Source organism: Chiloscyllium punctatum, chromosome 30 (genome assembly GCF_047496795.1).
Source record: "Chiloscyllium punctatum isolate Juve2018m chromosome 30, sChiPun1.3, whole genome shotgun sequence".
NCBI classification, from domain to species: domain Eukaryota; kingdom Metazoa; phylum Chordata; class Chondrichthyes; order Orectolobiformes; family Hemiscylliidae; genus Chiloscyllium; species Chiloscyllium punctatum.
In genome coordinates, this window is record NC_092768.1 from 17,379,723 (window position 1) to 17,402,266 (window position 22,544).

General features: G+C 58.9%; 1 protein-coding gene across 1 annotated transcript in view; it reads left to right on the top strand.

Moving 5' to 3' along the window:
• The window catches only part of LOC140455213 (nucleoside diphosphate kinase homolog 5-like), a 35,605-nt gene extending 14,775 nt beyond the window's left edge, over positions 1-20,830 (top strand). Inside the window, 1 exon segment of the mRNA XM_072549933.1 lies at positions 20,618-20,830. Within this exon segment, the coding sequence (XP_072406034.1) occupies positions 20,618-20,710 (93 nt within the window). The 3' untranslated portion in view covers positions 20,711-20,830.
• The last annotated feature ends 1,714 nt before the right edge of the window (positions 20,831-22,544 follow it).

A 22,544-nucleotide genomic window follows, 5' to 3' on the forward strand; every position in this document is an offset into this window, starting at 1 on the left:
GGGAGTTGGGGATAATGTGGGTGGGTAGTGGAGTTGGGGAGTGGGGATAATGTGGGCGGGTAGCAGAGTTGGGGAGTGGGGATAATGTGGGTGGGTAGCGGAGTGGGGGAGTGGGGATAATGTGGGTGGGTAGCGGAGTTGGGGAGTGGGGATAATGTGGGTGGGTAGCGGAGTGAGGGAGTGTGGATAATGTGGGTGGGTAGCGGAGTTGGGGATAATGTGGGTGGGTAGCGGAGTGGGGGAGTGGGGATAATGTGGGTGGGTAGCGGAGTGGGGGAGTGGGGATAATGTAGGTGGGTAGAGGAGTTGGGGAGTGGGGATAATGTGGGTGGGGAGCGGAGTTGGGGAGTTGGGGATAATGTGGGTCGGTAGCGGAGTTGGGGATAATGTGGGTGGGTAGCGGAGTGGGGATAATGTGGGTGGGTAGTGGAGTGGGGGAGTGGGGATAATGTGGGTGGGTAGCGGAGTTGGGGATAATGTGGGTGGGTAGTGGAGTTGGGGATAATGTGGGTGGGTAGCGGAGTTGGGGAGTGGGGATAATGTGGGTGGGTAGCGGAGTGGGGATAATGTGGGTGGGTAGTGGAGTGGGGGAGTGGGGATAATGTGGGTGGGTAGCGGAGTTGGGGATAATGTGGGTGGGTAGCGGAGTTGGGGAGTGGGGATAATGTGGGTGGGTAGTGGAGTTGGGGAGTTGGGGATAATGTGGGTGGGTAGCGGAGTTGGGGAGTGGGGATAATGTGGGTGGGTAGCGGAGTGGGGATAATGTGGGTGGGTAGCGGAGTTGGGGAGTGGGGATAATGTGGGTGGGTAGTGGAGTTGGGGAGTTGGGGATAATGTGGGTGGGTAGCGGAGTTGGGGAGCGGGGATAATGTGGGTGGGTAGCGGAGTGGGGATAATGTGGGTGGGTAGCGGAGTTGGGGAGTGGGGATAATGTGGGTGGGTAGCGGAGTTGGGGAGTTGGGGATAATGTGGGTGGGTAGCGGAGTTGGGGATAATGTGGGTGGGTAGCGGAGTTGGGGAGTGGGGATAATGTGGGTGGGTAGCGGAGTTGGGGAGTTGGGGATAATGTGGGTGGGTTGTGGAGTTGGGGATAATGTGGGTGGGTAGCGGAGTTGGGGAGTGGGGATAATGTGGGTGGGTAGTGGAGTTGGGGAGTTGGGGATAATGTGGGTGGGTAGCGGAGTTGGGGAGTGGGGATAATGTGGGTGGGTAGCGGAGTGGGGATAATGTGGGTGGGTAGTGGAGTTGGGGAGTGGGGATAATGTGGGTGGGTAGCGGAGTTGGGGAGTTGGGGATAATGTGGGTGGGTAGCGGAGTTGGGGAGTGGGGATAATGTGGGTGGGTAGCGGAGTTGGGGAGTGGGGATAATGTGGGTGGGTAGCGGAGTTGGGGAGTGGGGATAATGTGGGTGGGTAGCGGAGTTGGGGAGTGGGGATAATGTGGGTGGGTCGCGGAGTTGGGGAGTGGGTATAATGTGGCTGGGTAGCAGAGTTGGGGAGTGGGGATAATGTGGGTGGGTAGCAGAGTGGGGGAGTGGGGATAATGTGGGTGGGTAGTGGAGTTGGGGAGTTGGGGATAATGTGGGTGGGTAGCGGAGTTGGGGAGTGGGGATAATGTGGGTGGGTAGCGGAGTGGGGATAATGTGGGTGGGTAGCGGAGTTGGGGAGTGGGGATAATGTGGGTGGGTAGCGGAGTTGGGGAGTTGGGGATAATGTGGGTGGGTAGCGGAGTTGGGGATAATGTGGGTGGGTAGCGGAGTTGGGGAGTGGGGATAATGTGGGTGGGTAGCGGAGTTGGGGATAATGTGGGTGGGTAGTGGAGTTGGGGATAATGTGGGTGGGTAGCGGAGTTGGGGAGTGGGGATAATGTGGGCGGGTAGTGGAGTTGGGGATAATGTGGGTGGGTAGTGGAGTTGGGGAGTGGGGATAATGTGGGCGGGTAGCGGAGTTGGGGATAATGTGGGTGGGTAGTGGAGTTGGGGAGTGGGGATAATGTGGGTGGGTAGCGGAGTTGGGGAGTGGGGATAATGTGGGTGGGTAGCGGAGTTGGGGATAATGTGGGTGGGTAGTGGAGTTGGGGATAATGTGGGTGGGTAGTGGAGTTGGGGAGAATGTGGGTGGGTAGTGGAGTGGGGGAGTTGGGGATAATGTGGGTGGGTAGTGGAGTTGGGGATAATGTGGGTGGGTAGCGGAGTTGGGGAGTTGGGGATAATGTGGGTGGGTAGTGGAGTTGGGGATAATGTGGGTGGGTAGCGGAGTTGGGGAGTTGGGGATAATGTGGGTGGGTAGCAGAGTTGGGGATAATGTGGGTGGGTAGCAGAGTTGGGGATAATGTGGGTGGGTAGTGGAGTTGGGGAGTTGGGGATAATGTGGGTGGGTAGTGGAGTTGGGGAGTGGGGATAATGTGGGCGGGTAGCAGAGTTGGGGAGTGGGGATAATGTGGGTGGGTAGCGGAGTGGGGGAGTGGGGATAATGTGGGTGGGTAGCGGAGTTGGGGAGTGGGGATAATGTGGGTGGGTAGCGGAGTGAGGGAGTGTGGATAATGTGGGTGGGTAGCGGAGTTGGTGATAATGTGGGTGGGTAGCGGAGTGGGGGAGTGGGGATAATGTGGGTGGGTAGCGGAGTGGGGGAGTGGGGATAATGTAGGTGGGTAGCGGAGTTGGGGAGTGGGGATAATGTGGGTGGGGAGCGGAGTTGGGGAGTTGGGGATAATGTGGGTCGGTAGCGGAGTTGGGGATAATGTGGGTGGGTAGCGGAGTGGGGATAATGTGGGTGGGTAGTGGAGTGGGGGAGTGGGGATAATGTGGGTGGGTAGCGGAGTTGGGGATAATGTGGGTGGGTAGTGGAGTTGGGGATAATGTGGGTGGGTAGCGGAGTTGGGGAGTGGGGATAATGTGGGTGGGTAGCGGAGTGGGGATAATGTGGGTGGGTAGTGGAGTGGGGGAGTGGGGATAATGTGGGTGGGTAGCGGAGTTGGGGATAATGTGGGTGGGTAGCGGAGTTGGGGAGTGGGGATAATGTGGGTGGGTAGTGGAGTTGGGGAGTTGGGGATAATGTGGGTGGGTAGCGGAGTTGGGGAGTGGGGATAATGTGGGTGGGTAGCGGAGTGGGGATAATGTGGGTGGGTAGCGGAGTTGGGGAGTGGGGATAATGTGGGTGGGTAGTGGAGTTGGGGAGTTGGGGATAATGTGGGTGGGTAGCGGAGTTGGGGAGCGGGGATAATGTGGGTGGGTAGCGGAGTGGGGATAATGTGGGTGGGTAGCGGAGTTGGGGAGTGGGGATAATGTGGGTGGGTAGCGGAGTTGGGGAGTTGGGGATAATGTGGGTGGGTAGCGGAGTTGGGGATAATGTGGGTGGGTAGCGGAGTTGGGGAGTGGGGATAATGTGGGTGGGTAGCGGAGTTGGGGAGTTGGGGATAATGTGGGTGGGTTGTGGAGTTGGGGATAATGTGGGTGGGTAGCGGAGTTGGGGAGTGGGGATAATGTGGGTGGGTAGTGGAGTTGGGGAGTTGGGGATAATGTGGGTGGGTAGCGGAGTTGGGGAGTGGGGATAATGTGGGTGGGTAGCGGAGTGGGGATAATGTGGGTGGGTAGCGGAGTTGGGGAGTGGGGATAATGTGGGTGGGTAGCGGAGTTGGGGAGTTGGGGATAATGTGGGTGGGTAGCGGAGTTGGGGAGTGGGGATAATGTGGGTGGGTAGCGGAGTTGGGGAGTGGGGATAATGTGGGTGGGTAGCGGAGTTGGGGAGTGGGGATAATGTGGGTGGGTCGCGGAGTTGGGGAGTGGGTATAATGTGGCTGGGTAGCAGAGTTGGGGAGTGGGGATAATGTGGGTGGGTAGCAGAGTGGGGGAGTGGGGATAATGTGGGTGGGTAGTGGAGTTGGGGAGTTGGGGATAATGTGGGTGGGTAGCGGAGTTGGGGAGTGGGGATAATGTGGGTGGGTAGCGGAGTGGGGATAATGTGGGTGGGTAGCGGAGTTGGGGAGTTGGGGATAATGTGGGTGGGTAGTGGAGTTGGGGATAATGTGGGTGGGTAGCGGAGTTGGGGAGTTGGGGATAATGTGGGTGGGTAGCAGAGTTGGGGATAATGTGGGTGGGTAGCAGAGTTGGGGATAATGTGGGTGGGTAGCAGAGTTGGGGATAATGTGGGTGGGTAGTGGAGTTGGGGAGTTGGGGATAATGTGGGTGGGTAGTGGAGTTGGGGAGTGGGGATAATGTGGGCGGGTAGCAGAGTTGGGGAGTGGGGATAATGTGGGTGGGTAGCGGAGTGGGGGAGTGGGGATAATGTGGGTGGGTAGCGGAGTTGGGGAGTGGGGATAATGTGGGTGGGTAGCGGAGTGAGGGAGTGTGGATAATGTGGGTGGGTAGCGGAGTTGGGGATAATGTGGGTGGGTAGCGGAGTGGGGGAGTGGGGATAATGTGGGTGGGTAGCGGAGTGGGGGAGTGGGGATAATGTAGGTGGGTAGAGGAGTTGGGGAGTGGGGATAATGTGGGTGGGGAGCGGAGTTGGGGAGTTGGGGATAATGTGGGTCGGTAGCGGAGTTGGGGATAATGTGGGTGGGTAGCGGAGTGGGGATAATGTGGGTGGGTAGTGGAGTGGGGGAGTGGGGATAATGTGGGTGGGTAGCGGAGTTGGGGATAATGTGGGTGGGTAGTGGAGTTGGGGATAATGTGGGTGGGTAGCGGAGTTGGGGAGTGGGGATAATGTGGGTGGGTAGCGGAGTGGGGATAATGTGGGTGGGTAGTGGAGTGGGGGAGTGGGGATAATGTGGGTGGGTAGCGGAGTTGGGGATAATGTGGGTGGGTAGCGGAGTTGGGGAGTGGGGATAATGTGGGTGGGTAGTGGAGTTGGGGAGTTGGGGATAATGTGGGTGGGTAGCGGAGTTGGGGAGTGGGGATAATGTGGGTGGGTAGCGGAGTGGGGATAATGTGGGTGGGTAGCGGAGTTGGGGAGTGGGGATAATGTGGGTGGGTAGTGGAGTTGGGGAGTTGGGGATAATGTGGGTGGGTAGCGGAGTTGGGGAGCGGGGATAATGTGGGTGGGTAGCGGAGTGGGGATAATGTGGGTGGGTAGCGGAGTTGGGGAGTGGGGATAATGTGGGTGGGTAGCGGAGTTGGGGAGTTGGGGATAATGTGGGTGGGTAGCGGAGTTGGGGATAATGTGGGTGGGTAGCGGAGTTGGGGAGTGGGGATAATGTGGGTGGGTAGCGGAGTTGGGGAGTTGGGGATAATGTGGGTGGGTTGTGGAGTTGGGGATAATGTGGGTGGGTAGCGGAGTTGGGGAGTGGGGATAATGTGGGTGGGTAGTGGAGTTGGGGAGTTGGGGATAATGTGGGTGGGTAGCGGAGTTGGGGAGTGGGGATAATGTGGGTGGGTAGCGGAGTGGGGATAATGTGGGTGGGTAGTGGAGTTGGGGAGTGGGGATAATGTGGGTGGGTAGCGGAGTTGGGGAGTTGGGGATAATGTGGGTGGGTAGCGGAGTTGGGGAGTGGGGATAATGTGGGTGGGTAGCGGAGTTGGGGAGTGGGGATAATGTGGGTGGGTAGCGGAGTTGGGGAGTGGGGATAATGTGGGTGGGTAGCGGAGTTGGGGAGTGGGGATAATGTGGGTGGGTCGCGGAGTTGGGGAGTGGGTATAATGTGGCTGGGTAGCAGAGTTGGGGAGTGGGGATAATGTGGGTGGGTAGCAGAGTGGGGGAGTGGGGATAATGTGGGTGGGTAGTGGAGTTGGGGAGTTGGGGATAATGTGGGTGGGTAGCGGAGTTGGGGAGTGGGGATAATGTGGGTGGGTAGCGGAGTGGGGATAATGTGGGTGGGTAGCGGAGTTGGGGAGTGGGGATAATGTGGGTGGGTAGCGGAGTTGGGGAGTTGGGGATAATGTGGGTGGGTAGCGGAGTTGGGGATAATGTGGGTGGGTAGCGGAGTTGGGGAGTGGGGATAATGTGGGTGGGTAGTGGAGTTGGGGATAATGTGGGTGGGTAGCGGAGTTGGGGAGTGGGGATAATGTGGGTGGGTAGTGGAGTTGGGGAGTTGGGGATAATGTGGGTGGGTAGCGGAGTTGGGGAGTGGGGATAATGTGGGTGGGAGGCGGAGTGGGGATAATGTGGGTGGGTAGCGGAGTTGGGGAGTTGGGGATAATGTGGGTGTGTAGCGGAGTTGGGGAGTGCGGATAATGTGGGTGGGTAGCGGAGTTGGGGAGTGGGGATAATGTGGGTGGGTAGCGGAGTTGGGGAGTGGGGATAATGTGGGTGGGTAGCGGAGTTGGGGAGTGGGGATAATGTGGGTGGGTCGCGGAGTTGGGGAGTGGGGATAATGTGGGTGGGTAGCGGAGTTGGGGAGTGGGGATATTGTGGGTGGGTAGCGGAGTTGGGGAGTGGGGATAATGTGGGTGGGTAGCGGAGTTGGGGAGTGGGGATAATGTGGGTGGGTAGCGGAGTTGGGGAGTGGGGATAATGTGGGTGGGTAGCGGAGTGGGGGATAATGTGGGTGGGTAGCGGAGTTGGGGAGTGGGGATAATGTGGGTGGGTAGCGGAGTGGGGGAGTGGGGATAATGTGGGTGGGTAGCGGAGTTGGGGAGTGGGGATAGTGTGGGTGGGTAGCGGAGTGGGGGAGTGGGGATAATGTGGGTGGGTAGCGGAGTGGGGATAATGTGGGTGGGTAGCGGAGTTGGGGAGTGGGGATAATGTGGGTGGGTAGCAGAGTGGGGGAGTGGGGATAATGTGGGTGGGTAGCGGAGTTGGAGATTGGGGATAATGTGGGTGGGTAGCGGAGTTGGGGAGTGAGGATAATGTGGGCGGGTAGCGGAGTTGGGGAGTGGGGATAATGTGGGTGGGTAGCGGAGTTGGGGAGTGGGGATAATGTGGGTGGGTAGCGGAGTTGGGGAGTGGGGATAATGTGGGTGGGTAGCGGAGTTGGGGATTGGGGATAATGTGGGTGGGTAGCGGAGTTGGGGAGTGGGGATAATGTGGGCGGGTAGCGGAGTTGGGGAGTGGGGATAATGTGGGCGGGTAGCGGAGTTGGGGATAATGTGAGTGGGTAGTGGAGTTGGGGAGTGGGGATAATGTGGGTGGGTAGCAGAGTTGGGGAGTGGGGATAATGTGGGTGGGTAGCGGAGTTGGGGATTGGGGATAATGTCGGTGGGTAGCGGAGTGGGGGATAATGTGGGTGGGTAGCGGAGTGGGGGAGTGGGGATAATGTGGGTGGGTAGTGGAGTTGGGGAGTGGGGATAACGTGGGTGGGTAGCGGAGTGGGGGAGTGGGGATAATGTGGGTGGTTAGCAGAGTTGGGGAGTGGGGATAATGTGGGTGGGTAGCGGAGTTGGGGAGTGGGTATAATGTGGGTGGGTAGCAGAGTGGGGGAGTGGGGATAATGTGGGTGGGTAGCGGAGTTGGAGAGTGGGGATAATGTGGGTGGGTAGCGGAGTTGGGGATTGGGGATAATGTGGGCGGGTAGCGGAGTTGGGGAGTGGGGATAATGTGGGCGGGTAGCGGAGTTGGGGATAATGTGGGTGGGTAGTGGAGTTGGGGAGTGGGGATAATGTGGGCGGGTAGCGGAGTTGGGGAGTGGGGATAATGTGGGCGGGTAGCGGAGTTGGGGAGTGGGGATAATGTGGGCGGGTAGCGGAGTTGGGGAGTGGGGATAATGTGGGTGGGTAGCGGAGTGGGGGAGTGGGGATAATGTGGGCGGGAAGCGGAGTTGGGGATAATGTGGGTGGGTAGCGGAGTTGGAGAGTGGGGATAATGTGGGTGGGAAGCGGAGTTGGGGATAATGTGGGTGGGTAGCGGAGTGGGGGAGTGGGGATAATGTGGGTGGGTAGCGGAGTTGGGGAGTGGGGATAATGTAGGTGGGTAGCGGAGTTGGGGATTGGGGATAATGTGGGTGGGTAGCGGAGTTGGGGATTGGGGATAATGTGGGTGGGTAGCGGAGTTGGGGATAATGTGGGTGGGTAGCGGAGTGGGGGAGTGGGGATAATGTGGGTGGGTAGCGGAGTTGGGGAGTGGGGATAATGTGGGTGGGTAGCAGAGTGGGGGAGTGGGGATAATATGGGTGGGTAGCGGAGTTGGAGAGTGGGGATAATGTGGGTGGGTAGCGGAGTGGGGGAGTGGGGATAATGTGGGTGGGTAGCGGAGTGGGGATAATGTGGGTGGGTAGCGGAGTTGGGGATTGGGGATAATGTGGGCGGGTAGCGGAGTTGGGGAGTGGGGATAATGTGGGCGGGTAGCGGAGTTGGGGAGTGGGGATAATGTGGGCGGGTAGCGGAGTTGGGGAGTGGGGCTAATGTGGGCGGGTAGCGGAGTTGGGGATAATGTGGGTGGGTAGCGGAGTTCGAGAGTGGGGATAATGTGGGTGGGTAGTGGAGTTGGGGATTGGGGATAATGTGGGTGGTTAGCGGAGTTGGGGATAATGTGGGTGGTTAGCGGAGTTGGGGATTGGGGATAATGTGGGTGGGTAGCCGAGTTGGGGATAACGTGGGTGGGTAGCGGAGTTGGGGATTGGGGATAATGTGGGTGGGTAGCGGAGTTGGGGAGTTGGGGATAATGTGGGTGGGTAGCGGAGTTGGGGAGTTGGGGATAATGTGGGTGGGTAGCGGAGTTGGGGAGTGGGGATAATGTGGGTGGGTAGCGGAGTGGGGATAATGTGTGTGGGTAGCGGAGTTGGGGATAATGTGGGTGGGTAGCGGAGTGGGGATAATATGGGTGGGTAGCGGAGTGGGGATAATGTGGGTGGGTAGCGGAGTTGGGGATAATGTGGGTGGGTAGCGGAGTGGGGGAGTGGGGATAATGTGGGTGGGTAGCGGAGTGGGGGAGTGGGGATAATGTGGGTGGGTAGCGGAGTTGGGGATAATGTGGGTGGGTAGCGGAGTTGGGGAGTTGGGGATAATGTGGGTGGGTAGCGGAGTTGGGGATAATGTGGGTGGGTAGCGGAGTTGGGGAGTGGGGATAATGTGGGTGGGTAGCGGAGTTGGGGAGTGGGGATAATGTGGGTGGGTCGCGGAGTTGGGGAGTGGGGATAATGTGGGTGGGTAGCGGAGTTGGGGAGTGGGGATATTGTGGGTGGGTAGCGGAGTTGGGGAGTGGGGATAATGTGGGTGGGTAGCGGAGTTGGGGAGTGGGGATAATGTGGGTGGGTAGTGGAGTTGGGGAGTGGGGATAATGTGGGTGGGTAGCGGAGTTGGGGAGTGGGGATAATGTGGGTGGGTAGCGGAGTTGGGGAGTGGGGATAATGTGGGTGGGTAGCGGAGTGGGGGATAATGTGGGTGGGTAGCGGAGTTGGGGAGTGGGGATAATGTGGGTGGGTAGCGGAGTGGGGGAGTGGGGATAATGTGGGTGGGTAGCGGAGTTGGGGAGTGGGGATAGTGTGGGTGGGTAGCGGAGTGGGGGAGTGGGGATAATGTGGGTGGGTAGCGGAGTGGGGGAGTGGGGATAATGTGCGTGGGTAGCGGAGTTGGGGAGTGGGGATAATGTGGGTGGGTAGCAGAGTTGGGGAGTGGGGATAATGTGGGTGGGTAGCGGAGTTGGGGATTGGGGATAATGTGGGTGGGTAGCGGAGTGGGGGATAATGTGGGTGGGTAGCCGGGTGGGGGAGTGGGGATAATGTGGGTGGGTAGTGGAGTTGGGGAGTGGGGATAACGTGGGTGGGTAGCGGAGTGGGGGAGTGGGGATAATGTGGGTGGGTAGCAGAGTTGGGGAGTGGGGATAATGTGGGTGGGTAGCGGAGTTGGGGAGTGGGTATAATGTGGGTGGGTAGCAGAGTGGGGGAGTGGGGATAATGTGGGTGTGTAGCGGAGTTGGAGAGTGGGGATAATGTGGGTGGGTAGCGGAGTGGGGATAATGTGGGTGGGTAGCGGAGTTGGGGATTGGGGATAATGTGGGCGGGTAGCGGAGTTGGGGAGTGGGGATAATGTGGGCGGGTAGCGGAGTTGGGGATAATGTGGGTGGGTAGTGGAGTTGGGGAGTGGGGATAATGTGGGCGGGTAGCGGAGTTGGGGAGTGGGGATAATGTGGGCGGGTAGCGGAGTTGGGGAGTGGGGATAATGTGGGTGGGTAGCGGAGTGGGGGAGTGGGGATAATGTGGGCGGGTAGCGGAGTTGGGGATAATGTGGGTGGGTAGCGGAGTTGGAGAGTGGGGATAATGTGGGTGGGTAGCGGAGTTGGGGATAATGTGGGTGGGTAGCGGAGTGGGGGAGTGGGGATAATGTGGGTGGGTAGCGGAGTTGGGGAGTGGGGATAATGTAGGTGGGTAGCGGAGTTGGGGATTGGGGATAATGTGGGTGGGTAGCGGAGTTGGGGATAATGTGGGTGGGTAGTGGAGTGGGGGAGTTGGGGATAATGTGGGTGGGTAGCGGAGTGGGGATAATGTGGGTGGGTAGCGGAGTTGGGGAGTTGGGGATAATGTGGGTGGGTAGCGGAGTGGGGATAATGTGGGTGGGTAGCGGAGTTGGGGAGTTGGGGATAATGTGGGTGGGTAGCGGAGTGGGGATAATGTGGGTGGGTAGCGGAGTTGGGGAGTTGGGGATAATGTGGGTGGGTAGCGGAGTGGGGATAATGTGGGTGGGTAGCGGAGTTGGGGATTGGGGATAATGTTTCGGGTAGCGGAGTTGGGGAGTGGGGATAATGTGGGCGGGTAGCGGAGTTGGGGAGTGGGGATAATGTGGGTGGGTAGCAGAGTTGGGGAGTGGGGATAATGTGGGTGGGTAGCGGAGTTGGGGATTGGGGATAATGTCGGTGGGTAGCGGAGTGGGGGATAATGTGGGTGGGTAGCGGAGTGGGGGAGTGGGGATAATGTGGGTGGGTAGTGGAGTTGGGGAGTGGGGATAACGTGGGTGGGTAGCGGAGTGGGGGAGTGGGGATAATGTGGGTGGTTAGCAGAGTTGGGGAGTGGGGATAATGTGGGTGGGTAGCGGAGTTGGGGAGTGGGTATAATGTGGGTGGGTAGCAGAGTGGGGGAGTGGGGATAATGTGGGTGGGTAGCGGAGTTGGAGAGTGGGGATAATGTGGGTGGGTAGCGGAGTGGGGATAATGTGGGTGGGTAGCGGAGTTGGGGATTGGGGATAATGTGGGCGGGTAGCGGAGTTGGGGAGTGGGGATAATGTGGGCGGGTAGCGGAGTTGGGGATAATGTGGGTGGGTAGTGGAGTTGGGGAGTGGGGATAATGTGGGTGGGTAGCGGAGTTGGGGAGTGGGGATAATGTGGGCGGGTAGCGGAGTTGGGGAGTGGGGATAATGTGGGCGGGTAGCGGAGTTGGGGAGTGGGGATAATGTGGGTGGGTAGCGGAGTGGGGGAGTGGGGATAATGTGGGCGGGAAGCGGAGTTGGGGATAATGTGGGTGGGTAGCGGAGTTGGAGAGTGGGGATAATGTGGGTGGGAAGCGGAGTTGGGGATAATGTGGGTGGGTAGCGGAGTGGGGGAGTGGGGATAATGTGGGTGGGTAGCGGAGTTGGGGAGTGGGGATAATGTAGGTGGGTAGCGGAGTTGGGGATTGGGGATAATGTGGGTGGGTAGCGGAGTTGGGGATTGGGGATAATGTGGGTGGGTAGCGGAGTTGGGGATAATGTGGGTGGGTAGCGGAGTGGGGGAGTGGGGATAATGTGGGTGGGTAGCGGAGTTGGGGAGTGGGGATAATGTGGGTGGGTAGCAGAGTGGGGGAGTGGGGATAATATGGGTGGGTAGCGGAGTTGGAGAGTGGGGATAATGTGGGTGGGTAGCGGAGTGGGGGAGTGGGGATAATGTGGGTGGGTAGCGGAGTGGGGATAATGTGGGTGGGTAGCGGAGTTGGGGATTGGGGATAATGTGGGCGGGTAGCGGAGTTGGGGAGTGGGGATAATGTGGGCGGGTAGCGGAGTTGGGGAGTGGGGATAATGTGGGCGGGTAGCGGAGTTGGGGAGTGGGGATAATGTGGGCGGGTAGCGGAGTTGGGGAGTGGGGCTAATGTGGGCGGGTAGCGGAGTTTGGGATAATGTGGGTGGGTAGCGGAGTTCGAGAGTGGGGATAATGTGGGTGGGTAGTGGAGTTGGGGATTGGGGATAATGTGGGTGGTTAGCGGAGTTGGGGATAATGTGGGTGGTTAGCGGAGTTGGGGATTGGGGATAATGTGGGTGGGTAGCCGAGTTGGGGATAACGTGGGTGGGTAGCGGAGTTGGGGATTGGGGATAATGTGGGTGGGTAGCGGAGTTGGGGAGTTGGGGATAATGTGGGTGGGTAGCGGAGTTGGGGAGTTGGGGATAATGTGGGTGGGTAGCGGAGTTGGGGAGTGGGGATAATGTGGGTGGGTAGCGGAGTGGGGATAATGTGTGTGGGTAGCGGAGTTGGGGATAATGTGGGTGGGTAGCGGAGTGGGGATAATGTGGGTGGGTAGCGGAGTGGGGATAATGTGGGTGGGTAGCGGAGTTGGGGATAATGTGGGTGGGTAGCGGAGTGGGGGAGTGGGGATAATGTGGGTGGGTAGCGGAGTGGGGGAGTGGGGATAATGTGGGTGGGTAGCGGAGTTGGGGATAATGTGGGTGGGTAGCGGAGTTGGGGAGTTGGGGATAATGTGGGTGGGTAGCGGAGTTGGGGATAATGTGGGTGGGTAGCGGAGTTGGGGAGTGGGGATAATGTGGGTGGGTAGCGGAGTTGGGGAGTGGGGATAATGTGGGTGGGTCGCGGAGTTGGGGAGTGGGGATAATGTGGGTGGGTAGCGGAGTTGGGGAGTGGGGATATTGTGGGTGGGTAGCGGAGTTGGGGAGTGGGGATAATGTGGGTGGGTAGCGGAGTTGGGGAGTGGGGATAATGTGGGTGGGTAGTGGAGTTGGGGAGTGGGGATAATGTGGGTGGGTAGCGGAGTTGGGGAGTGGGGATAATGTGGGTGGGTAGCGGAGTTGGGGAGTGGGGATAATGTGGGTGGGTAGCGGAGTGGGGGATAATGTGGGTGGGTAGCGGAGTTGGGGAGTGGGGATAATGTGGGTGGGTAGCGGAGTGGGGGAGTGGGGATAATGTGGGTGGGTAGCGGAGTTGGGGAGTGGGGATAGTGTGGGTGGGTAGCGGAGTGGGGGAGTGGGGATAATGTGGGTGGGTAGCGGAGTGGGGGAGTGGGGATAATGTGCGTGGGTAGCGGAGTTGGGGAGTGGGGATAATGTGGGTGGGTAGCAGAGTTGGGGAGTGGGGATAATGTGGGTGGGTAGCGGAGTTGGGGATTGGGGATAATGTGGGTGGGTAGCGGAGTGGGGGATAATGTGGGTGGGTAGCCGGGTGGGGGAGTGGGGATAATGTGGGTGGGTAGTGGAGTTGGGGAGTGGGGATAACGTGGGTGGGTAGCGGAGTGGGGGAGTGGGGATAATGTGGGTGGGTAGCAGAGTTGGGGAGTGGGGATAATGTGGGTGGGTAGCGGAGTTGGGGAGTGGGTATAATGTGGGTGGGTAGCAGAGTGGGGGAGTGGGGATAATGTGGGTGTGTAGCGGAGTTGGAGAGTGGGGATAATGTGGGTGGGTAGCGGAGTGGGGATAATGTGGGTGGGTAGCGGAGTTGGGGATTGGGGATAATGTGGGCGGGTAGCGGAGTTGGGGAGTGGGGATAATGTGGGCGGGTAGCGGAGTTGGGGATAATGTGGGTGGGTAGTGGAGTTGGGGAGTGGGGATAATGTGGGCGGGTAGCGGAGTTGGGGAGTGGGGATAATGTGGGCGGGTAGCGGAGTTGGGGAGTGGGGATAATGTGGGTGGGTAGCGGAGTGGGGGAGTGGGGATAATGTGGGCGGGTAGCGGAGTTGGGGATAATGTGGGTGGGTAGCGGAGTTGGAGAGTGGGGATAATGTGGGTGGGTAGCGGAGTTGGGGATAATGTGGGTGGGTAGCGGAGTGGGGGAGTGGGGATAATGTGGGTGGGTAGCGGAGTTGGGGAGTGGGGATAATGTAGGTGGGTAGCGGAGTTGGGGATTGGGGATAATGTGGGTGGGTAGCGGAGTTGGGGATAATGTGGGTGGGTAGTGGAGTGGGGGAGTTGGGGATAATGTGGGTGGGTAGCGGAGTGGGGATAATGTGGGTGGGTAGCGGAGTTGGGGATAATGTGGGTGGGTAGCGGAGTGGGGATAATGTGGGTGGGTAGCGGAGTTGGGGAGTTGGGGATAATGTGGGTGGGTAGCGGAGTGGGGATAATGTGGGTGGGTAGCGGAGTTGGGGAGTTGGGGATAATGTGGGTGGGTAGCGGAGTGGGGATAATATGGGTGGGTAGCGGAGTTGGGGATTGGGGATAATGTTTCGGGTAGCGGAGTTGGGGAGTGGGGATAATGTGGGCGGGTAGCGGAGTTGGGGAGTGGGGATAATGTGGGCGGGTAGCGGAGTTGGGGATAATATGGGTGGGTAGTGGAGTTGGGGAGTGGGGAAAATGTGGGCGGGTAGCGGAGTTGGGGAGTGGGGATAATGTGGGCGGGTAGCGGAGTTGGGGAGTGGGGATAATGTGGGTGGGTAGCGGAGTGGGGGAGTGGGGATAATGTGGGCGGGTAGCGGAGTTGGGGATAATGTGGGTGGGTAGTGGAGTTGGGGAGTGGGGATAACGTGGGTGGGTAGCGGAGTGGGGGAGTGGGGATAATGTGGGTGGGTAGCAGAGTTGGGGAGTGGGGATAATGTGGGTGGGTAGCGGAGTTTGGGGAGTGGGTATAATGTGGGTGGGTAGCAGAGTGGGGGAGTGGGGATAATGTGGGTGGGTAGCGGAGTTGGGGATTGGGGATAATGTGGGCGGGTAGCGGAGTGGGGGAGTGGGGATAATGTGGGTGGGTAGCGGAGTGGGGGAGTGGGGATAATGTGGGCGGGTAGCGGAGTTGGGGAGTGGGGATAATGTGGGCGGGTAGCGGAGTTGGGGAGTGGGGATAATGTGGGTGGGTAGCGGAGTGGGGGAGTGGGGATAAGGTGGGCGGGTAGCGGAGTTGGGGATAATGTGGGTGGGTAGCGGAGTTGGAGAGTGGGGATAATGTGGGTGGGTAGCGGAGTTGGGGATAATGTGGGTGGGTAGCGGAGTGGGGGAGTGGGGATAATGTGGGTGGGTAGCGGAGTTGGGGAGTGGGGATAATGTAGGTGGGTAGCGGAGTTGGGGATTGGGGATAATGTGGGTGGGTAGCGGAGTTGGGGATAGGGGATAATGTGGGTGGGTAGCGGAGTTGGGGATAATGTGGGTGGGTAGCGGAGTGGGGGAGTGGGGATAATGTGGGTGGGTAGCGGAGTTGGGGAGTGGGGATAATGTGGGTGGGTAGCAGAGTGGGGGAGTGGGGATAATATGGGTGGGTAGCGGAGTTGGAGAGTGGGGATAATGTGGGTGGGTAGCGGAGTGGGGGAGTGGGGATAATGTGGGTGGGTAGCGGAGTGGGGATAATGTGGGTGGGTAGCGGAGTTGGGGATTGGGGATAATGTGGGCGGGTAGCGGAGTTGGGGAGTGGGGATAATGTGGGCGGGTAGCGGAGTTGGGGAGTGGGGATAAGGTGGGTGGGTAGCGGAGTGGGGATAATGTGTGTGGGTAGCGGAGTTGGGGATAATGTGGGTGGGTCGCGGAGTTGGGGAGTGGGGATAATGTGGGTGGGTAGCGGAGTGGGGATAATGTGGGTGGGTAGCGGAGTTGGGGATAATGTGGGTGGGTAGCGGAGTGGGGGAGTGGGGATAATGTGGGTGGGTAGCGGAGTGGGGGATAATGTGGGTGGGTAGCGGAGTTGGGGAGTGGGGTAATGTGGGTGGGTAGCGGAGTTGGGGAGTGGGGATAATGTGGGTGGGTAGCAGAGTTGGGGATAATGTGGGTGGTTAGCGGAGTTGGGGATTGGGGATAATGTGGGTGGGTAGCGGAGTTGGGGATAATGTGGGTGGTTAGCGGAGTTGGGGATTGGGGATAATGTGGGTGGGTAGCGGAGTTGGGGATAACGTGGGTGGGTAGCAGAGTTGGGGATTGGGGATAATGTGGGTGGGTAGCGGAGTTGGGGAGTTGGGGATAATGTGGGTGGGTAGCGGAGTTGGGGAGTTGGGGATAATGTGGGTGGGTAGCGGAGTTGGGGAGTGTGGATAATGTGGGTGGGTAGCGGAGTTGGGGATAATGTGGGTGGGTAGTGGAGTTGGGGATAATGTGGGTGGTTAGCGGAGTTGGGGATTGGGGATAATGTGGGTGGGTAGCGGAGTTGGGGAGTTGGGGATAATGTGGGTGGGTAGCGGAGTTGGGGATAATGTGGGTGGGTAGTGGAGTTGGGGATAATGTGGGTGGGTAGCGGAGTTGGGGAGTGGGGATAATGTGGGTGGGTAGTGGAGTTGGGGAGTGGGGATAATGTGGGTGGGTAGCGGAGTGGGGATAATGTGGGTGGGTAGCGGAGTTGGGGATAATGTGGGTGGGTAGCGGAGTGGGGGAGTGGGGATAATGTGGGTGGGTAGCGGAGTTGGGGAGTGGTGATAATGTGGGTGGGTAGCGGAGTGGGGGAGTGGGGGAGTGGGGATAATGTGGCCGGGTAGCGGAGTGGGGATAATGTGGGTGGGTAGCGGAGTGGGGGAGTGGGGATAATGTGGGTGGGTAGCGGAGTTGGGGAGTGGGGATAATGTGGGCTGGTGGCGGAGTTGGGGAGTGGGGATAATGTGGGTGGGTAGCGGAGTTGGGGAGTGGGGATAATGTGGGTGGGTAGCGGAGTTGGGGAGTGGGGATAATGTGGGTGGGTAGCGGAGTTGGGGAGTGGGGATAATGTGGGCGGGTAGCGGAGTTGGTGAGTTGGGGATAATGTGGGTGGGTAGTGGAGTGGGGGATAATGTGGGTGGGTAGCGGAGTTGGGGAGAGGGGATAATGTGGGTGGGTAGTGGAGTTGGGGATAATGTGGGTGGGTAGTGGAGTTGGGGATAATGTGGGTGGGTAGTGGAGTTGGGGATAATGTGGGTGGGTAGCGGAGTGGGGGAGTGGGGGAGTGGGGATAATGTGGGTGGGTAGCGGAGTTGGGGATAATGTGGGTGGGTAGCAGAGTTGGGGAGTGGGGATAATGTGGGTGGGTAGCGGAGTTGGGGAGTTGCGGATAATGTGGGTGGGTAGCGGAGTTGGGGAGTGGGGATAATGTGGGTGGGTAGCGGAGTTGGGGAGTGGGGATAATGTGGGTGGGTAGCGGAGTTGGGGAGTGGGGATAATGTGGGTGGGTAGCGGAGTGGGGGATAATGTGGGTGGGTCGCGGAGTTGCGATAATGTGGGTAGGTTGCGGAGTGGGGATAATGTGGGCGGGTAGCGGAGTTGGGGATAATGTGGGTGGGTAGTGGAGTTGGGGATAATGTGGGTGGGTAGCGGAGTGGGGGAGGGGGGATAATGTGGGCGGGTAGCGGAGTTGGGGAGTTGGGGATAATGTGGCTGGGTAGCGGAGTTGGGGAGTGGGGATAATGTAGGTGGGTAGCGGAGTTGGGGAGTGGGGATAATGTGGGTGGGTAGCGGAGTTGGGGAGTGGGGATAATGTGGGTGGGTAGCGGAGTTGGAGATAATGTGGGTGGGTATCGGAGTTGGGGATAATGTGGGTGGGTAGCGGAGTTGGGGAGTGGGGATAATGTGGGTGGGTAGCGGAGTTGGAGATAATGTGGGTGGGTAGCGGAGTTGGGGATAATGTGGGTGGGTAGCACAGTTGGGGAGTGGGGATAATGTGGGTGGGTAGCGGAGTTGGGGAGTTGGGGATAATGTGGGTAGGTAGCGGAGTTGGGGATAATGTGGGTGGGTAGCGGAGTGGGGGAGTGGGGATAATGTGGGTGGGTAGCAGAGTTGGGGATAATGTGGGTGGGTAGCGGAGTTGGGGAGTGGGGATAATGTGGGTGGGTAGCGGAGTTGGGGAGTGGGGATAATGTGGGTGGGTAGCGGAGTTGTGGAGTGGGGATAATGTGGGTGGGTCGCGGAGTTGGGGATTGGGGATAATGTGGGTGGGTAGCGGAGTTGGGGAGTGGGGATAATGTGGGTGGGTAGCGGAGTTGGGGAGTGGGGATAATGTGGGTGGGTAGCGGAGTTGGGGAGTGGGGATAATGTGGGTGGGTAGCAGAGTTGGGGATAATGTGGGTGGGTCGCGGAGTTGGGGATTGGGGATAATGTGGGTGGGTAGCAGAGTGGGGGAGTGGGGTTAATGTGGGTGGGTAGCAGAGTGGGGGAGTGGGGATAATGTGGTTGGGTAGCGGAGTTGGGGAGTGGGGATAATGTGAGCGGGTAGCGGAGTTGGGGAGTGGGGATAATGTGAGCGGGTAGCGGAGTGGGGGATAATGTGGGTGGGTAGCGGAGTTTAAGAGCTGCCGAGGATAAATCCCATGCCCACCTCCCCTCCCCACCACCCCCCACCCTGCCCCCCCGCCACCCCACCCTTACTCGGTCTCTCCATCGCCCCGGACCCTCACTCAGTGTCCCCATCCCCCCAGACCCTCACTCAGTCTCCCCATCCCCCCAGACCCTAACTCAGTATCCCCATCCCCCCCCGGACCCTCACTCAGTATTCCCATCCCCCCGGACCCTCACTCAGTGTCCCCCATCCCCCCCGGACCCTTACCCAGTATCCCCATCCTCCCCCTGACCCTCACTGAGTGTCCCCATCCCCCCAGACCCTCACTCAGTCTCCCCATCCCCCCAGACCCTAACTCAGTATCCCCATCCCCCCCCGGACCCTCACTCAGTATCCCCATCCCCCCGGACACTCACTCAGTGTCCCCATCCCCCCCGGACCCTTACCCAGTATCCCCATCCCCCCCCGGACCCTCACTCAGTATCCCCATCCCCCCCCGGACCCTCACTCAGTATTCCCAACCCCATCCCCCCCCCGGACCCTCACTCAGTAGCCCCATCCCCATCCCCCCCCGGACCCTCACTCAGTATCCCCATCCCCATCCCCCCCCGGACCCTCACTCAGTATCCCCATCCCCATCCCCCCCGGACCCTCACTCAGTATCCCCATCCTCCCCCGGACCCTCACTCAGTATCCCCATCCCCATCCGGACCCTCACTCAGTATCCCCATCCTCCCCCGGACCCTCACTCAGTATCCCCATCCCCCCCCGGACCCTCACTCAGTATCCCCATCCCCATCCCCCCCCGGACCCTCACTCAGTATCCCCATCGCCCCCGGACCCTCACTCAGTATCCCCATCCCCCCCCCGGACCCTCACTCAGTATCCCCATCCCCCCCCCGGACCCTCACTCAGTATCCCCATCCCCCCCCCGGACCCTCACTCAGTATCCCCATCCCCCCCCGGACCCTCACTCAGTATCCCCATCCCCCCCCGTACCCTCACTCAGTATCCCCATCCCCATCCCCCCCCCCCCCCGGACCCTCACTCAGTATCCCCATCCCCCCCCGGACCCTCACTCAATATCCCCATCCTCCCCCGGACCCTCACTCAGTATCCCCATCCCCATCCCCCCCGGACCCTCACTCAGAGTCCCCATCCCCCCCCCGGACCCTCACTCAGTATCCCCATCCCCCCGGACCCTCACTCAGTATCCCCATCCCCCCCCGGACCCTCACTCAGAGTCCCCATCCCCCCCCGGACCCTCACTCAGAGTCCCCATCCCCCCCGGACCCTCACTCAGTATCCCCATCCCCCCCCGGACCCTCACTCAGAGTCCCCATCCCCCCCCCCGGACCCTCACTCAGTATCCCCATCCCCCCCGGACCCTCACTCAGTATTCCCCCCCCCCCCCGGACCCTCACTCAGTATCCCCATCCTCCCCCGGACCCTCACTCAGTATCCCCATCCCCCCCTGGACCCTCACTCAGTATCCCCATCCCCCCCCGGACCCTCACTCAGTATCCCCATCCTCCCCCGGACCCTCACTCAGTATCCCCATCACCCCCCCGGACCCTCACTCAGTATCCCCATCCTCCCCCGGACCCTCACTCAGTATCCCCATCCCCCCCGGACCCTCACTCAGTATTCCCCCCCCCCCCCCCCCCCCCGGACCCTCACTCAGTATCCCCATCCCCCCCGGACCCTCACTCAGTATCCCCATCCTCCCCCGGACCCTCACTCAGTATCCCCATCCCCCCCCGGACCCTCACTCAGTATCCCCATTCCCCCCCCGGACCCTCACTCAGTATCCCCATCCCCCCCCGGACCCTCACTCAGTATCCCCATTCTCCCCCGGACCCTCACTCAGTATCCCCATCCCCCCCCGGACCCTCACTCAGTATCCCCATCCCCCCCCGGACCCTCACTCAGTATCCCCATCCTCCCCCGGACCCTCACTCAGTATCCCCATCCCCCCCCGGACCCTCACTCAGTATCCCCATCCCCCCCCGGACCCTCACTCAGTATCCCCATCCCCCCCCGGACCCTCACTCAGTATCCCCATCCCCCCCCGGACCCTCACTCAGTATCCCCATCCCCCCCGGACCCTCACTCAGTATCCCCATCCCCACCGGACCCTTACCCAGTATCCCCTTCGCCCTCCCTCCTGGACCCTCCCTCAGTCTGGAATAGCCCCATCTCCCTGGCCCCCTGTGTAGGGTACTTCCACGAGGAAGGAGGTTCCAGGTGACGGGGAGTGAGGGGTTTGGTTCAGATGGGACGGGGGGGGGGGGGGGGGGGGGGAGAGCAGATGATAATGAGGAACAAGATGGAGACGGTGAGATCTTCCTGGTGCAGGAATTGAACCAGTGTACGGTAACAGCTGCTGGGTTTGTCTCCTGTTACAGACCTGGCTGGCTGATTGGCTGTTGGATCACAATCCCAACAGTCCTGCTGTGGACGAGGGTAAAGTGAAGGAGCCTGTGGACTGTGTCTTCTGATCACGGGAATACACCCCAATCCACCAGGAACTGGAGACCCTGGGCAGCTCGTTCCAAACCGAGAGCTGTCGATCGTTCCAAAATGATTACAGCGAATAAATTCCTAAATGATTCCTGTGATTAATGCGCTGCTTCCTTCAATGGTTTTCACCGTCAGCTGGTTTGTAAAGGCTGCAGGGTTGTGGGTTTATTAGGTCACACACTGGAACCTGAGAGCTCTGTTTATACAGCAGCTTGTGTCCTGTACGGTAGGGCATGGCACAACAATGTAGTTTGGCTGGACATGGCTTCGTTGTGATGATTTCGGGAGAGGTAGCCTTCTTTCAGGGAAGATTTCAGACAGTGCCTAACTTTGCCCCTCCCCTTGTTGGGGGTTGGGGGGGGTGGGGGGGGGGGGTGGGGAATGTATGAGGTCACATGCCACTAATTCAAAGAAATTTACAGCCCAGGAACAGGTCTTTCGGCCCTCCAAGCCTGAGCCGATCCAAATCTACTGTCTAAACCTGTCGCCCAATTCCTAACCATCTGTATCCCTCTGCTCCCCACCTTCTCATGTATCTGTCCAGATACATCTTAAATGAATCTACCATGCCTGCCTCTACCATCTCGGCTGGCAACATGTTCCAAATGCCCACCACCCTCTGTGTGAAGTACTTGTGTGTATCCCCCTTAAACTTTCCACCTCTCACCTTGAAAGTGTGACCTCTCGTTATTGAATCCTTTACCCTGGGAAAATACTTGTCTCTATCCACCCTGTCTATATTCCTCATGCTTTTGTAAACCTCAATCAGGTCCCCCCTCAATCTCCTTTTTTATAATGAAAACAATCCTAACCTACTCAACCTCTCTTCATAGCTAGCACCTTCCATACCAGGTAACATCCTCCTAAACCGTCACTGCACCCTCTCCAAAGTGTCCACATCCTTTTGGTAATGTGGCGATCAGAACTGTACACAATATTCTAAATGCAGCCGGACCAATGTCTTGTACAATTTTAACATGACTCTACAGTCTATCTATATCCTCCTGTATTCTCTGACAGTCCCTTATGCTTTCTGCTACTCCACTTTCAAAGGAGAACAGTATGTTACGCCCAGCTTTACTGACCCATATTAATCCCACAATCAATATTCCTGATACCTTTCCCAAAACAAAAATACGTGCTGGTGAAGACGTGATGATGGGAATGTTAGCTTGCTCTCGCTCTCCCTTTCTGTCTGTCTGTCTCCATGGATGCTGCCTAGCTCGCTGTGACCTCCAGCACATTTTGTACAGATTCCAGGCAGCTGCAGTAATTTCCTCCTCCTCCCTAAAACCTTCCAGTCTCCAGATATAATCCACTGGAGCACCCATCTAGGTGGGACAGACAGGAAGGCAGAAACAACACCTCTGCTGCCTCACGAGGTTAAGGAATTTTGGCACGTCTATTAGGGAGCCTCACCATAGAAAACATTCTCTCGGAGTACATCACAGCCTGGTATGGCAGCTGCTCTGTCCCCAGGACCGTGAGCAACTACCCAGAGAGATATGAACACAGCCCAGACCAAGCTGCCAACCATTGACTGCAGCTACACTTCTCACTGTCCCAGGAAGGCACCAACATCATCAAAGAGCCATCCCACCCCCAGTTACAATCTCTTCTGTCAGACAGAAGATACAAAAGCTTAGACACACCGACCCACAGGCTCAATAACCCCTTCTTCCCAGCTGTTATTAGATTTCTGATCATTTATCTCCCATTTCAATTTGAATGTCGATCTTGTGTACCTCCTGTGCAGCCTGTCTGCCTCAATCTGTCTGAGCATCCTATGGTCTGTCTGTACTGCTCGCAAAA